Here is a 16,996-nt window from a genome sequence, read left to right on the forward strand (position 1 = left end):
GCACCATTATTTTATCGACCACTAAGAAAGAAAAACACTGCCAATTAAACTATGGCTTGGTTTCTTGTTACTTACAATTTTTATTTTATTTTTATTGAAAGAGCTCTTTCAGACCTAGTCAGATATAGATGTATATATACATAATATATCACTCTTAGGTATTTACAAAAAAAAACATAAAGTGAAATAAATTGGTTAAGGTAATGACAACCAGGTCACCTGGCTGAAAGCAATTGTAAGATGTCATTGATTTAGAAGGTACATTCCAGTTTCAGAGATGTTAAAATCTGGAAAAAAATGTGCATCACAGAGTCAATGTAATACTATATTGTGTCTATCTCAGTGACTAAAATTTAAAAAGGAGAAGGTAATAGTTCACAAGATAACTGCTTCATTGATTAAAGTTTTTATACAGAGAAAAAACACTGTAATAATTTGACTCGAAAGACAAAAGTAGAGTAGGGATTTAATAATGTTCTTCAAGGACACTGAAGCTCTGCCTCAAAAAGCAATGGATTCCAACTGTGTTTTATTTTTTTCCAAAGCAGCAGGACCCCTGTGCTGGTTTGAATGTATTGTGTCCCCCAAATGCCACTGTCTTTGTAGTCTTGTGGGGCAGACGTTTTGGTGCTGGTTAGATTTGCTTGGAATGTGCCCCACTCAGCTGTGGGTGATGATTTTGATGAGATGTTCCCATGGAGGCGTGGCCCCGCCCATTGGGGTGGGCCTAGATCAGTGGAGCTATATAAATGAGCTGACTCAAAGAGAGGGAACGGAGTACAGCTGTGAGTGATGTTTTGAAGAGGAGCAAGCTTGCTAGAGAGGAACGTCCTGGGAGAAAGCCATTTTGAGGCCAGAGCTTTGGAGCAGACGCCAGCTGCCTTCCTAGCTAGCAGAGGTTTTCCAGACGCCATTGGCCATCCTCCGGTGAAGGTACCCGATTGCTGAGGTGTTATCTTGGACATTTTGTGGCCTTAACACTGTAACTGTGTAGCAAAATAAACCCCCGTTTTATAAAAGCCTATCCATCTCTGGTGTTTTGCATTCCTCAGCATTAGCAAACTAGAACAACCCCTTTTAAAAATAATATCCCAGAGAAAACCAGGTAGCCAAACCCAGCAGGATGTTGCAACCATGGCCCTCCAAAACAATCCAACTCAACAACAAATTAGCAAGTATCATACATCCTCCTGAAGGTAGAGAGACACACCTACCACTTGGCAAACCTTAAAATTCCCCATTAGGCATCTCTTGACATCCACGTTTCTTTCTCTCATCTCCCCTTTCTCTATCCCTTCTGATAGTGCCTCGAAAATCCCCTTCATTATACTAAGCAATTCAATCAGGCTATAACTTTGGATAACCCATTGAGCCCAGCAGCTCTGGGTCGTCTTGCTGTGTTGGGACTCCAGCATGCTTTGAAAATGCTACCCACCCTCATGCCTATTCCCCACCTCATACTCACACAACCAACCAGCTGTCCTGAAAGGGAAAGTGTAATCTGAGGCTAAGAAACATATGGTTTCCCCGTATAGCCAGTAACATTTGTAGAACAATTTGTAGATGAATATTTTAAGATGACTAAGAAAAGTTAATTTTCCATGAATAGGGTTATCTGTCATACCTATTGTTCCATGGAAGACCAGGGTAGATCAGGCTGATCTGCCTGGGGAGGTGTTGTTGTGCTGTTACTTAGCTAGCGAGGTACTGTTCTTTGTAAAGAACATAATGTTCTTGGTCTTGATGACCACCAGGTCCAAGAGAACCTTTCTTTGGCCAAGGGCATGCCAAGTCAGTATTTAGTATAAATAGGGATTTACTAGAGGTGAGAAAATTCAACTCGGCATCCCATTTTATTCTCTACACATAGGAACCACAGATGGAAGGTTTTCTCTTACAGATGGTTTTGAATTAAGTTGCATTCTGTGAATAGAAAAAAATAGTATATGGAAGCTAAGCTATTCCGTGTTTTGAAGAAGACAATTTGATCACCATAGGCATAAAAGCACTGACCAAGTACCCAGTGACTGCAAAGCCAGGGTGCTTCACCTTGAACATCAGAAAATTCCTACTGAAATGTAGCAGCAATCACTCTGCCCTCCCTCCTTAAACCAAACTCCAATGACATATCCTTTCCATGTTGGATAATATACAGTGTTTAAGTTGAAGGAAATAAAAGGCAAAGGATTTGTAAAGAGAGGACAGATCACTAAACAGGATCCCTATACAATCTCAGAGGCTAACAGCCCTTTGCAGATAAGGATGCTGAGCCCCATGAGTTGAATAAGATTAAAGATACACAGTCCTTCCTGGCGGAGTCAAGGTCAAAATTCACCCACACCACTTGTCAAAACCTTTAGACTTTCCAAATCACACATGCACATTTCCTTTCTTACCAGAATTACTTCAAAAATGAGTGGGATCAATTTGCTTTCTTCCACAAGCCTGTTAAAATAAATAAATAACCACGCATTAGATAATTCACATTTAAACTGCTGCCCTGATATTTTAAAGCCCTGCAGCCCCCAGGTTCTATTGCTAAAAGTCTGTGACCAAGAAATGGCATGATTAAATGTTCATTTCTAATATACTGAACTACAATTATTACACACAAGAAATATGAGGCTTCTTTGCAAGTGATTACTAGCTTGGCCTTATTGATCTGTAGCAAGTGAAATCTTAACTAGATTGATATTTTTCAATATGAAAATTAAAATTCAGTATTATTATAAAGACTATCTAAACAGCTAATGCCAACTGCAATAATACAACCAACCCTCACTGCAGTTAAATTATAAGCATGCTAAGTTGTAATTTTTTATGTATGCCTCATTAGCTATCTTTCGGCATCATGAATTAATGTACAATGAATTTTAAGGATCTTTAATTTTTTTAAAATTGGACACCAATGAATAGACCCTATACACTTTCCCTCATCAAACCAAGTTATAAATTATCATCTACTGTAACAGAAGAATTTTTCCTGCAATTTAAGAGAAACTAGTCTTGATAAAACCTGAACTAGTCAAAAGCGACAGTTTTTATTAAAGAAAAATACTTTCAGTCTGCAAATATTCCTTTAGTCCAGGGGTCAGCAAATGTCTATAAAAGATCATGTGGTGGTTTGGAGCTGTATGTACCCCAGAAAAACATGTTTTTGAACTTAATCCATTTAATGTATCCTAAAATAGGACCTTTTCATGAGGTTACTTCCATTAAGATGTGGCCCAGGATGGGTATTAATCCTATTACTGTAGATATTTATAAGCAGAATGAAACTCAGACAGATAGAAAAAACCACAGGAAGCAAGAAGCTGAAACTGGAAGACAGTGCAGAGCCTCCATGTGCATTGCCATGCAACAGAGAAGCCTAGGACAAGGATCACCGACAGCCAGCCCCAGAATACCAGTCTTCGGGAAGAAGACATCTCCTTGATGACATCTTGATTTGGATTTCCTCTTAGTCTCAAAACCGGGAGCAAATAAATTCCCATTGTTTAAGCCAACCCGTGGCATGGTATCTACTTGAACAGCCTAGGGAACTAAAATAGACCAGACAGTACGTAATTTAGACTTTACAGGCCATACCGCCTCTACAGCAACTACTCAACTCTGCCATTATGATGTGAAAGCAGTGACGGACAATATATAAGTGAATAGGTGGCTGTGTTCCAATAAAATGTTATTCACAAAAACAGGAGGCAGGCACATTTGACCCACAGGCTGTAGTTTGCTAAGCCCTGATTTAGTCAAAAAACAAAAAAAAAAAAAACAAAAAAAAAAAACAAATTCCTTTTTACCATTTTACTAGAATTAACTTTATATAATAAACTGCTGAGCTTAGACAGCCATGTAGCATATATTGTAACACATTTGAGCATGTGTCTATTTCACAGAAAAAAACAGGTGGATGGAAAAGGAATGTATCAGCCGGTCTTGGAGGAGTTTCTGTTTGTTTGTGATAATAGCTGATAAGAGAGAAGCCTATTGTACTAGCCCAAAAAGACCACAGTGCTTACAAATATGTGGTAAGGGACAGGGAGATTTGGACAGATTTCCCAGGGCCTGAAGCACTTGGAAAGGCCATCTCAATATCTATCAAAAACAAATGTGATTATTTTTGTAGTTTGATTGCAAATATTAAATTCATTTATATTCATGCACTATCCTGGGCAGCTAAAGGCTCAGAAGTGAGGATGAAGCTCCCTATACCATGCCTGGGCAGGGCGGAAGGCCAAGCAAAACTTCAGGTACAGCATATTCTCAATCTTCTTCTCCGCTTCCTATATTTTATCCATCACTTTTTGTAAATTGGTCTTTTAAAATTTTTATTATATACTCTTATCAGTCCCCAGCTGAAATAGCCAAGCACATACAGCCCAGCATACACACTCCAAGGCCAAGAAAGCCACAGTGACAGAGGTCACTACTTCTCCAATGGAACCGAGAACATAGAGGCTCCCTCTGTCACCCCATCATTCAGATCCCAAAGCACCCACTCACAGCACCAGCCCTTTCATAGCAGTATTTTAAAATATATTCCATTAAGATATAACTACATAAAACCACCTTAATTGGTTCTTATAAATGACAACTAGTTCTTTTCTGGGTCTCTGCTTACAGAGCAGGCTGGTCTGCATCACCCTTTAGGCCTCCTTTAACTCTCAATTCTAATACTCCAGCCTTTACGGTCTACTGAATACATTGAATCATAACTTTTTTTTCCTTTAATTTTTTCAAACAGACCAACGTAATTTAAAGCCATATCCGGTAAATAAGGAGGGTACTCAAAACTAAGTAAAATTGTTTTTAGTTATAAATAAGTAAAATTTTCACTGGCATTTTCTATAGCTCATTAACTAACCTTAAATGTAATTTCAAAAGAAGAACTCGAAATAGGTAAAGAACAATGATAGCAGTAAGCATTTACTACTATCTAATGCAGTGTCTTTCCAAATGTGCAAGTGGGCAATGAGAGTTTACTGGGAATTATCCAGCATTTTCTTAAGTGAAAATAATAAAATAGAGATTATCCAAGTGCTTCAACATAGTAAGCATTTTTTCATGCAACTTGTTTCAGTTATAGGTATGCAGGTGTATAATGGGCAATGAATCTAAATGAACTTTTTCATGGTATGGATAAAAAATTAGATAGCCACAGATATAGGAGATTGCTTTGGAGGCAACATTCATTTGTCTTCCATAGGTTTTTAAAATTTAATTTTAAAAAGCCGTTCTCCTTATTTAAGAAACATCTCTCAAGCAGCTGTAGCTCCAATTAATGGCTCAGGTCTCAAATGATAATCCCTTGATGTGCTCTCAGTAACAGAACAATCTACATGGCGTTCCTATTCTTTGACAAGGTATTTGGAGGGCAAGGCTTACCTCTAAAGAAAGTCCATGTTGCTGATTCTCAGGGACCTAATCAAGTAGCAAGTCTTAAATCATCAAGGGACCCTTGGAAAATAGTATTGCAAAAAGGCTATTTTATTTTGTGGCTCTGATGTGTTTGGCCACCATGATTTAAATCACCAGTATCATTTTAGTGCATGAGACTATTATGTCCTAAATTCTAAAAGAACAAAATTTGTTTCGTTTATGGAGAGCCTGAAGGACAAGAAGTGAAGAGATTTATCTGAATTGTTTTTGAACCAAAAACAAACAAAATAAAGACCTTTTTGAAGTTATCCCTAACCTTCAAAGAAGGATTATAAAGATGTTAACTGTTATACTTTTTTTTCTTTAATATGGACCATATAAACACACTGTGTTTAAGTAATTCCAGACAAGTAAGGAGAGACAAACTGCCTTTTCTGAAATACAGTTAGCGAGACTGTTTTACCTCGGTTTAGGGTTATTTGTTTTTTCTTTTCCTCCTAGCAGAGCAACAAAATGTTATATTGAATGTGGTTAGAGAATATTCTTACAAAGTTTTGTTTCTGGAGATTCATTGAGGTTTTGTATGAATTTATATCTTTAAAAGGAGAGGGACTGTTTGAATTAGAAAATTTTAAATAAACTCATGTAATATATTCCAAATAAACTTTGGAATATCTTATTCAGCATTCAAAGCCTCACCTGTCATTAAAGGAAATGTTTCCCTTATTGTTGGGAAATGATTTTTATAAACTTATTTATTGATACTTGAACTATCCATTTATTTATTTCTTAAGATACTATGTTTAAATTCTGCTAATTATTTAGCTGAGATTTATCTATGGAAACTTCAAACAAAAATTGTTCTATAAGAATTTTATCACAAAATGTGTGTTATGATATTCTATAAAAATTCAAATGTATACTTTAAATAATGGGTCCATCACTTTTAATGTAAGAAAGACCTAACACTTGCCTTTCAAAGTATTCATGAGCAGTCCTATGGAATTATAGTGAACTTGGTTTTCTCCATTTTCTGGAAATATGGAGACAGAATATAAAGTAAATCTGGCAGTAATGACTAGTTGCAAATTAGATAGTAAAAGACAGATTCCCCTGCTTCTATTCAGAGAGCTGCAAAAGTGAGATGAGACTGAATTTCTAACCATTATATATTAACTTTCTTTTAAGATGTAAGATTTTTGCCCCAAAGCTACTTAGACATACTAACAATAAGAATTAATGGGAATTAAAGCACCCCCTTATCTGCCCCATCATACTTCTGTATATTCAGAGAACAGAGGAGCCAGGAGGTGGAGGGAGACGGTGGCAAAGGATCTAGGTCTACTCTGTTTTGCACCAGAAAGGAATCCTGAAGAGTCGTAAGACAGGTCCAAGGAGACAGCACAGCTGGTCACTGCAGCTACTCCCTCTTAGGTTTGCTTGCCTGAAGTTTTTGTCTACCACTGTGGCTAGAGGCAGGTCACATAAAGTAATGGACTGGCCAGCCCCGATCCACAGGGATGCTATCGTCCCCACAGGACTTCTCCATCCACCAACTCTGCATTCTGAACATCTGTCTTATCAAACATATCTTACTTAGGATTGGAGATTTTTTTTCCTGGAAACTATCTCAGTACTCAATTTACACTTCACATCAATGGGCTAGTCATATGAACACAAAGTCTATGCCCTCAAACTCAGAGTCAAGTTGTTTAACAGCTGCATAAACAAATATAAAAACAGAATTAATCTCCATAGTCAGGATTATCCCGAGAAACAGATCTGACAGAAAAAAACACACATACATACATATATATATATGTGTGTGTGTGTGAAAATATTAAGAAATTTATCACAAAAATTAACTCAGATGACCAGGGGGATTAGCAAATCCAAATTCCAGAGAGCAGGCTGTATGTTGGAAACCCAATGGAGGTGAGGTTGATTTCCCAAAGGGAAGGTGCAAATTGACAACTTCCATGAAGGTGACCATGAATTCCAGGAGAAGCAGGCTGGCTGAAGTAGAGATGGAAATTCTTCTTTCTCACTGCTGAAATCCTCATTTCTTGCTTTAATGCCTCTAGCTGATTGGATGAGGAGACTCCTGTCCTTGCTGAAGGCAATCTCCTTTGTTGATTGTAGATGTAATCAGCCATTTAACTGATGATTTAAATCTATCTATGATATACCCTCAAAGTAACAATCTGACCAATGCTTGCTTAACCAAACAACTGGACACCATGACCTTGCCAAATTGAAACCTGAAATTAACCATCACAATCTCTAATATGCAACATGTAAAGGAATAGAGTTGAGGAAACTAAAGAGCCCCCAAGTACCGAGATGAGGTGTTCATGAATCCTGAAAGAGCAGGAATGAGGCAGGTAGTATGTGAAGAGGTGGTGTATACACATGGAGAAGCGAATAAGGAGGTGAGAGAGGAGGGTATTCTACATAGCAAAATGGCAATGCAAAAGATGCAAAGGGATAATGCAAGCTCAAATGCTCTGCTACCAAGTTCGGTTTTTACCCTAAAGGTGAGGGTAAGCCACTAAAAGATTTTAAGCAGAAGAATTACACAACAAAATTTGCTGTTTGCAAACTCCAATCTGACAGCAATGGGAAAACGAACTGCGGAAAGGGGTGCAGTGTAGAGCACTGCTACTGAAAGTACGGTGTACAAACTAAGGCCAGTCCACAAACTGACGCCAGTTGACGACGAGATAAGCACAGAAATTTGAAAGATTAAGTTTATGTCTATTTAATCTAATGTTTTAAAAATTGAATTTCAAGGCAGTTTAAAATGTGGCCCCACAAAAATATGATGAAAAACAGATATTTACATATTAGTTTCAAAGTACTTCTCCACAGATATTTACAGTGGAAAAACCTGGAAAACACCACTTTAAGCAAGTGAACAAGTTACATATCAACTGTAATGAGACATGTCAACATCATGCAGCACCTGATATGATGCACGGAGGAGGGTACAACCTCCCTTCTGCAGTCGTACTGGGGAACATGGATGATGGTGCCAGTCCAGCAGGTGACAGCGTGAAAGACAGATCCAGGAAACTCCTTTCTGGCACACCTTTCCAGAATTTGCCCTGCAGGCAGAATTGGCTTGGAAAGAGTGAAAGTACAGTAGGGAACAATTAATATAAAGCACCTGGGGCAAAATATTACCTACATTAAGACATACAATACATAACTGGGAGCAGTAGTGGGGGAGTTGGAGTATACTTCATGAGGAGGAGGGGTATTCTCATTCCTGTAAACAGCAGAATTCCTAAGGCCATGTCCCAGAACAAACCTAGGACAAGATGCAGGCTCAGATGAGGAGCACTTCACTTGTGCCTCAGGATGATCTTCCTGATGGGAAGGCTAAACTCTGAAGGAGAACAACAGTCAATGCAGTGACAATTTGCAAAGACTATAAAAGGTGTTTTGAAGTGTGTGTGTGTTTGTTTGTTAGCTCTTGGCACTAAAAGAAATCTCTAATATCAATAGCTCACTACAAAAATAAGAAACAGGTCAAGTATTAAATCAAGAGTTAACGTTTTAAAATATTAAAACGTACAGTGTGTAACAAAATATTCCAAGACAAACAAAGAAACAGGAAGTAGTGACCCATCCCAAGGAACAAGAAAAAAATTCAGAAACCGGCACCGAAGACCACAAGACTTAGGACATACCAGACAATGACTTTAAAATGATTATCCTCAATATGATCAAGGAAAGAAAGGAAAATAGGAGAACTAAAGGATATCAAAAGGACATCAGGAAAAGAATGAATGAACAATACAAGAATTTCAATGGGTGGAAATTTTACAAAGTAACCAAACAAATACTGGAGTTGAAGATCACAATAACTGAATGGAAAATTTTCTGGAGAGTTTCTGGAGTAGATTGGAACAGGAGGAAGAAACAATCACCACTACAGTATTTTTGTTAGGTTCCTTTTCACAATTTCTATCACTTTATTGATATGCTCATATAGTTCATTGATCATTTTTTAAATATATCCTTTAGTTCTTTCTGTTTTTCTTTATCTCCTTGATCATATTGAGGATCATCTTTTTAAGGTCTTTGTCTGGTATGTCCAAAGTCTGGTCATCTTTGTTGGTTTCTGGATTTTTACCTTGTTCCTTTGTTTGTCTTGGAATCCTTTGTTGTACACTGTACATTTTAATATTTTAAAACGTTAATTCTTGGACTTATTCCCTGAGCTGTCTGTTCCTAAGTTTGTATCCAGATAGTGGTTTCTTGAGTGCCAAGAATTAATAAAAACAAACAAATGTGAACACCTTGAACAGTCTTTGTAAACTGGCTCTGCATTAGCTGGTGATCTTTCAGAGTTTAACTCTCCTATCAAGATCAGCCCAAGGTGAAAGTGAAGTGCAGGGTCCCCTCTATATATTCTGAGCCTGTGTTTTCCTAGGCTCGTTCTTGCTTTTGGCCTTAGGATTTCCCCTGTTGACAGGCATTCAAATGCTGCCTCTAATCCCCATGAAAGTCTATTTCTCCCCCTCTCTGGTGCTCTGTTGTATGACTTAAATCAGATAATCCTTTGCCCCGGACCACTGTGAATTAATTGTTTCTTAACCTGCCTCAGCTGTCTACCAGCTGCTTCTGACTGCAGGGCAAGTTCTGGGAGGGCATGCCAGAGAGGAGTTTCCTGGTTCAGTCTTTCAAGCCGAACCTTATAGACTTTTACCAACATGCAGGTTCACCAGTTACCCATAGGGGTTATTCTGCTTCCTCTGGAACAGACCCAGGGACCTACAGTGGGGACACAGGCTGGCTGCACACATACTGGGGAGGACTTTGAGGAGGAGCCAGCAAGGTTGCCACAGTTTCTTCTACTATTTTTAAAATTGCATTTTCTTGATTCAGTACTCACTCAGTTGATGCAACCCTTTAACTGTTTTCTGGAGTTTTGAGGAACATGGTTCTGCCAGTTTTTGCTAGTTGTTCAAGGATTCTGTGTGGAAACGGCTTCTGGAGCATTTTATACTACCATCTTGGTTGATTATAGGCCTGCACTGTCTCTTTTTACCTGGCTTTGGAAGTTAGGCAGTACGACTGCCGCTGCATTCTGTGTGGCTACAAGCAAATCACTAAGGCCAGCCCAGATTCAAATGGAGGAGAATTTGATTCCATCTCTTGAAGAGGTTAACATGGTCATGTTACAGAATACATGTGAGATAGGAGAGATTATTGAAGCCATCTTTGGGAAACAATATCGGTCTGGGATAGGTCAAAATTTTTAAAATTGCTTCTTCATGGACAGTTTGACCAGCATGGGTCTAGAACCAGAGAGACCAGTTAATAAGCTATGCAGTGATCCAAGAGAGACATGAATGGGGTCTTGAAATAGTTTTCTATTACTGTATAGCAAATTACCACAAACTTAGCATCCTAAAGCAACACCCATTTATTAGCTCATAGTTGTGTAGGTCAGAAGTCGAGCTCGTCACGGCTGGATTACCTGCTCAGGTATCAGAAAGCTCATATCAAAGTCTTGGCTCAGCTGAGCTCTTCTCTGGAGGCTTGATGGAAAAATTTTGAAGGAAAAGCTCATTCCTACTGTTGGCAGAATTTGACTCCTTGCAATTGTATGACTGACATCCACATATCCGTGGCTGACTATCAATGAGGGAATGCTCTCAGCTCCTAGGGGCCATCAGCATTCTTTGCCCCATAGCTCCCTCCATTTCCAAAACCAGCAACAAAGAATTTCCTCCATGTCAAATCCTTCTTGAACTTCAAAGCTCTATGAATTCCTGTCTCTGATCTCTAGACCAGATTTAAAGGGCTTATACAATTAGGTTAGACCCACAGAAATAATATTTTAAGGTCAACTACTTCAGAAACTTAATTTCATCTGTAAATCCTTTTGCTGCATGCAAATTTTTGTTTAATTGTACATCCGAGAAAACAAACTTGGACTCTTGAGAGCAAACCACAGGCTTGAACTTACGTGACACCATCACCACTACCACACCAATTCTACCTTACTCCCATATCCTTTACTTTAATGATTCATATTTCATTCTTTGAATAAGCTGCTTCTAGCCAACTCGAAAGAGAAGCTCTGTTTAGCTTCCCAACAACGCTGGTTAGGAGTTTTAGGTCTCTTATTTGCTCTGAAACTGACTGAGCACTAGACTACAAACAAAGCTTTTTCATTTCTTATGTCTTACATAATTTACCTGTCTACTAATGAACCAACAATAGTCACTTTAAATTTAAAATCTCTAACATCAAGCTGAATTTCAAATTCCTGATTCAATAAATCAGATTTGAAAATGTATGATTTCAAAATGTTTAGTTATGGTATGACATGTCTATCCTGAAAGTAATATAATATTTGTAACATTTCTCCTTGAAATGGTTGCCCTGGCATACAATACTTGCTAAATTGATTGCAGAGAACTACCAAAGTCTTACTAATAAAGGTACACATATAAGAAGCTATTTTTTTTACAAAACAGAGCAGAATTGAGGCTTTACCATGGAAAATTTTTAGATCTGGCCATTTTCTGAAGATCTATGGAGCCCTCCTTATGGGCAGGCATTACACAACTTCCCTGAGGAAGTTTATACTTCAATGGGCACACAAGATACATATGATAAAAAAAAATAACCTAATCCAAGCAATACAGCAAAATGCTTCATTTGCTGAGAAATTCTTAGAATTAAGTTAGAATATGAGGGTATAACGAATGTACCTCCCATATATGGAAATCTCTCATAGCCTAAAAGAGCATGGAAAAGATCTGAATTTCTTTAAGAGAAATTTGTTAGGTTAAAAAAAAAAAAACAAATGTTTTCCAAGAGAGGTTTTAGATGGCAATAGAAGAATTTCATGTTACATTAACAAACTTCCAAAATGCTTTTGTATCTACTACGCCCAATGCAGCCCTGTGACAGCCACATCTGTGGAAGATAACAAGCCCACAAATGTTTCTCTCATAAGAAGTATGGAAGCAGAGATGGAAAGGTGGCAGTCAAGAGGATCTTCATGCATCTCAGACTCCTTCCAGCTCCAGATGCCACAATGTGCCTGAAATTCCTACAAAAGACAGGTGGCCCATAAAGCCTAAAATACTTACAATCTGACCCTTCACAGGAACCACCAAAGGAGGATTAAGCAGAGTGAAAGCATTAACACCTTTATGCTTTTACAAAGATCATTCAGCCTACAGTGAGGAGGGTGGAAGGAAAACAAAAAGAACTGGGAACAGGAAAATCAAAGTAAGATCAAGATCAGATATGGCTACTCTCAAGACAAGAAATATTGGAAAGCCCAAGCAGATGTAAGTAGGAAAAGACAAAGATGAGAGAGATCTTCATGAGGTTGTTATAAACAGGATTTGATTATCTACTGGATGCAGGAGAGAGAGGAAGGAAGGAATCCAGAATGACTTCAGGTGCTTGGTTTGTCCTACTAGGAGCTATCACCAGGACCTGCACCAAGAATCACCACCACCACAGCAAAAAATCCTATTTATTGAAGCTCCCTGTGCTCCAATGCACTCTGTTTAGTGCTTCACATCTCACATAATCCTTACCTGACTCCACCAGTTAGGAATACTTACCCTTATTCTACAGAGGAGAAAACTAACGTTGAATCTTACCCAAGGTCATGCAGCTAATTTGTTTCAGGCTTCATAATGTTAACCTCCCTAAGATATTGGAATAAGGAAAAGCAAAGAAAATCATGTTTGGGCCATAAGATGTGTTAAGTTTGGAACCAAGAGTGAGAAGTAGGCTGACGGCAGGCAGACATACCAACAGTTAAAGACCTGGTAGGAAAAAGGAAACCCAATCTCAACAGTCATATGATGGACTTCATTTTATTTAACTAGTCTTCCCTTGATGGACAGTTGTTTTCCACTTTTTGCTAGTATACGTTAGAAAGAAAATAAATGTAGAGTTAAAGGATCACTTCAAATGAGTTCAAATCCTCAGTCTGAATTTTCCTACTGTGCTCCTGGGAAAGTTACAAAAACTCTCTAAGTATTACTTTCTTCACATGGAATATCACTGCTTATTTCACATTGTTATGGTGAGGAATAAATAAGGCTGTGGATTTGAAGCACTAACTAAATTTGAAGCACATTAAAAGCTCTCTTTGAAGACAGATACTACCTATTATTAGTAGTAATAGTTAAAATAATGTTTTATTCGGAATTCTTATATACAAACATTTGTGCATATCTTTTACTACTTCCTAGGATATGTTCTTAGAAGTGGAATAAAAGGGTATTTAAAATTCTTAATACATATTGACAGTTTGCTTATCACAAAGGATGTACTAATTTAAAAGGCAAGCAGCTCCAGAATATATAAAGAGATACTACAACTCAACAACAAAGACAAGAAAGCAATTAAAAAATAGGCAAAAGACCTGGATAGACATTTCTCCGAAGAGGACATGCAAATGGCTCAAAAACACATGAAAAGATCCTCAACTTCACTAGCTGTTAGGGAAAAACAAATCAAAACCACCATGGGATATCATCTCACACCTACTAGAATGGCCATTATCAAAAATTCAGAAAACTATAAGTGCTGGACATGATATAGAGAAATAGGTACGCTCATTCACTACTGGTGGAAATGCAGAATGGTGCAACTGCTCTGGAAGATAGTTTGGCGGTTCCTCAGGAAGCTAAGTATAGAATTACTGTATGATCTAGCAATCCCATTACTAGGTATATACCCAGAGGAACTGAAAGCAAGGATATGAACAGATATTGGCACACTGATGTTTATAGTGGCATTATTTAAGACTGCCAAGAGAAGGAAACGGCCCAAATGTCCATCAACAGACAAGTGAATAAACAAACTGTGGCATATACATACAATGAAATATTGGGCAGCTGTAAGGCAGAATAAAGTCATGAATCAGGCAACAATGTGGATGAACCTTGAGGACATTATGTTGAGCGAAATTAGCCAGAAACAAAAGACAAATACTGTATGGTCTCACTTAAATGAACAAAATGTAATGAGCAAACTCTGAGACTTACAGTTGAGAACGCAAGTTTTCAGGAGGTAGCAAGAGGGTAGACTTCGGGCACTTGATGCTGAAGGAGTACAGAACGTTCAACAGGATTGATCGTAAAGATTCAGAAAAGGATAATCTAATATTATGTGATGGATGCACAATATTTTAAGTATAATGAACAAAGCTGAATGTGAGTATGGTCAAAAGAGGAAAGCAAGGGGCATGTATGACACCAGAAGGAAAGACAGAGGATAAAAACTGGGACTATATAACATAGCAAAACTAGAATGGATAATGATAGTGATTAAATGTACAAATATAAGAAAGTTTTTACTTGAGGGAGAACAATTGAACGTAACCACTTCAAGGTGTTAAAAAACAAGACAGTATATGAAAAAAATACAACTAACGGAAACTAGAGTCTATGGTTAACAGTAACATTGTAGTATTCTTTCAATAATTATAACAAAGGCAATTTACCAAAGCTAAATGTCAATAAGAGGGGGATTTAAGGGTATGGGATTCTTGTTGATGTTGTTTCTCTTCCTTTTCTTTTCTCTTCTTCTTTCTTTGCAGAAGAAATGGAAATGTTCTCAGATAGATTGTGGTGGTAAAGGTATAACTATGTGATTATACCTGGAACCAATGATTGTACACTTAGGATGGATTGTATGGTGTGTGACTAAAGCTCTTTAAAAAATAAGCAGAAGGATGCAAGTGTTGGAGAAGATGTGAAGAGAGAGATAAACCTATTCACTGCTGGTGGGGAAGTAAAATGGTGCAGCCCCTCTGGAGGGCAGGGTGGTAGTTCCACAGGAGACTAAGTATAGGGTTGCCACATGATCCTGCAACCCCGTTATTAGTCAAAGACTTGGAAGAACTGAAAGCAGGGACATGAATAGGCATTGGTACACTGGTGTTTATGGCAGCATTATTCACAGTTTGTAATGGATGGAGGTGGCGTAAGGGTACATCGACTGTTGAACTGAAGGGTGAATTGTGGTGTAAACATATGATGGAATACTGGAGTGGGTGCAGGAAGGAATGAAGTCTTGTGGCATGCAAATAGGTGAATGAACCTTGAGGACATTATGTTGAATGAAATAAGCCAGAGATGAAGGGACAAGTAATGTATGAGCTCACTAAAAGAAACTAACTAAAGTTAATGAGCAAACCCTGATAACTGAATTTAAGTGCATAAGTTATATGGGGACAGAAAATGAGTAGAGATTGGGCAATCGATGACTATGGAGTTCAGAATGTTCAAATAAGGCTCATTGTAAAGGTTCCTAGATTGTAAGCTCTTATAGCAGTCACAACTATTAGTGAGTTTTTATTGTTATTTCTAAATTCTGAGATGCTGTGCTCTTTGTGTATAATCTGGTATGTCCCTGGAACATTAGGTGTCTGTGTGACACATGAGACACTGAGTTAGAATTCTGCATCTCTGAAAGTCAGCATTACTCCACACAGCAACTGTTAAAGAAGCTGAATAGGAGATCAAACTCCAATTAGAGATATGAATGAAATGGACCTCGTTAGGAATAAGGTAAAGCAGAATACAGGTTAAAGGATGATATTGAATTTTAAAACGTCAACTTCTGTGTGAAACCAAAGGAAGAAATGTTTGTTCTGTCCAAAATTTTAATTTTCTGTAGCACACAAACTTACCCTGTCTTGTCAGTTTATTTTAACAACTTAATTAAATGGAACCTAGAATAGGGAATGAGATCTTGTAATTCACAGGTTAATATAATACCCTGATACAGTCCAGAGTACTTTGGACAGAAAATAAAAATGTATTTGCAGAATCCCTTGAGGGACTGGAGAAAAAGTGTGGAACTATTAAACTTCCCCACCTGGGGAATTCCTGATATTCTCTCACGCACTAGGGACTCAAAATTTAATAAGCCAAGCCCTCCATCTTCAGGTTTGCCCTTATGAAACTTACTTCTGCAAGGGTGAAGCTAGGCCTGCATGTAGTTATGCCTATGAGTCACCCCCAGAGAGTCTCTTTTGTTGCTCAGAGGTGGCCTCTCTCTTTAAGCCAACTCAGCAAATAAACTCACTATACTCCCCCTTATGTGGGACATGACTCCCAGGGGTGTAAGTCTCCCTGGCAACAGGGACACGACTCCCAGGGTAAGCTTGGCCTTGGCATTATGGGATTGAGAATGCCTTATGGACCAAAAAGGGGAAAAGAAATGGAACAAAATAAAGTTTCAGTGGCTAAAAGATTTCAAATAGAGTCGAGAGGTCATTCTGGAGGTTACTCTTATGCAAGCTTTAGCCAAATATTGCAAATTACCACAGTATGCCAAGCCCCAACCAAAAGTATTCCTGGAAACACTAGGGAGTGCACTGGGCTCTAAGCCTCTATAAAAGTTTTTCTTAGTAAGTTTATTTTTTCAGAAATTTAAGGCCTCCAGATTGATCCTATTGCCACGTAGGCCTGAGAGAGTGGCCAGTCTCTCCAAGAATATCAACCAGTTTCATTCCTCAACCCTGCAAGTTCAACACCCCTTTCCAGCACAAGGAAGTTAAAATGGTCACTGCCCAGATATCCCTGAAGATTGAGAAAAAGATCAAATGAGAGGG

At 38.2% G+C, this 16,996-nt stretch overlaps 1 protein-coding gene across 4 annotated transcripts in view; it reads right to left on the reverse strand.

The window, feature by feature from the left end:
* Nucleotides 1-16,996, reverse strand: part of ULK4 (unc-51 like kinase 4) — a 703,242-nt gene that overhangs the window by 399,687 nt on the left and 286,559 nt on the right. For all 4 annotated transcript variants that reach the window (XM_037847819.1, XM_037847826.1, XM_037847812.1 and 1 more), the window contains exon 31: nt 2,397-2,445. In XM_037847819.1, the coding sequence (XP_037703747.1) occupies nt 2,397-2,445 (49 nt within the window). The remainder of the gene's footprint in view (nt 1-2,396; nt 2,446-16,996) is intronic.

The sequence above is a fragment of the Choloepus didactylus genome, chromosome 1, assembly GCF_015220235.1.
Source record: "Choloepus didactylus isolate mChoDid1 chromosome 1, mChoDid1.pri, whole genome shotgun sequence".
Classification (NCBI taxonomy): Eukaryota; Metazoa; Chordata; class Mammalia; order Pilosa; family Megalonychidae; genus Choloepus; species Choloepus didactylus.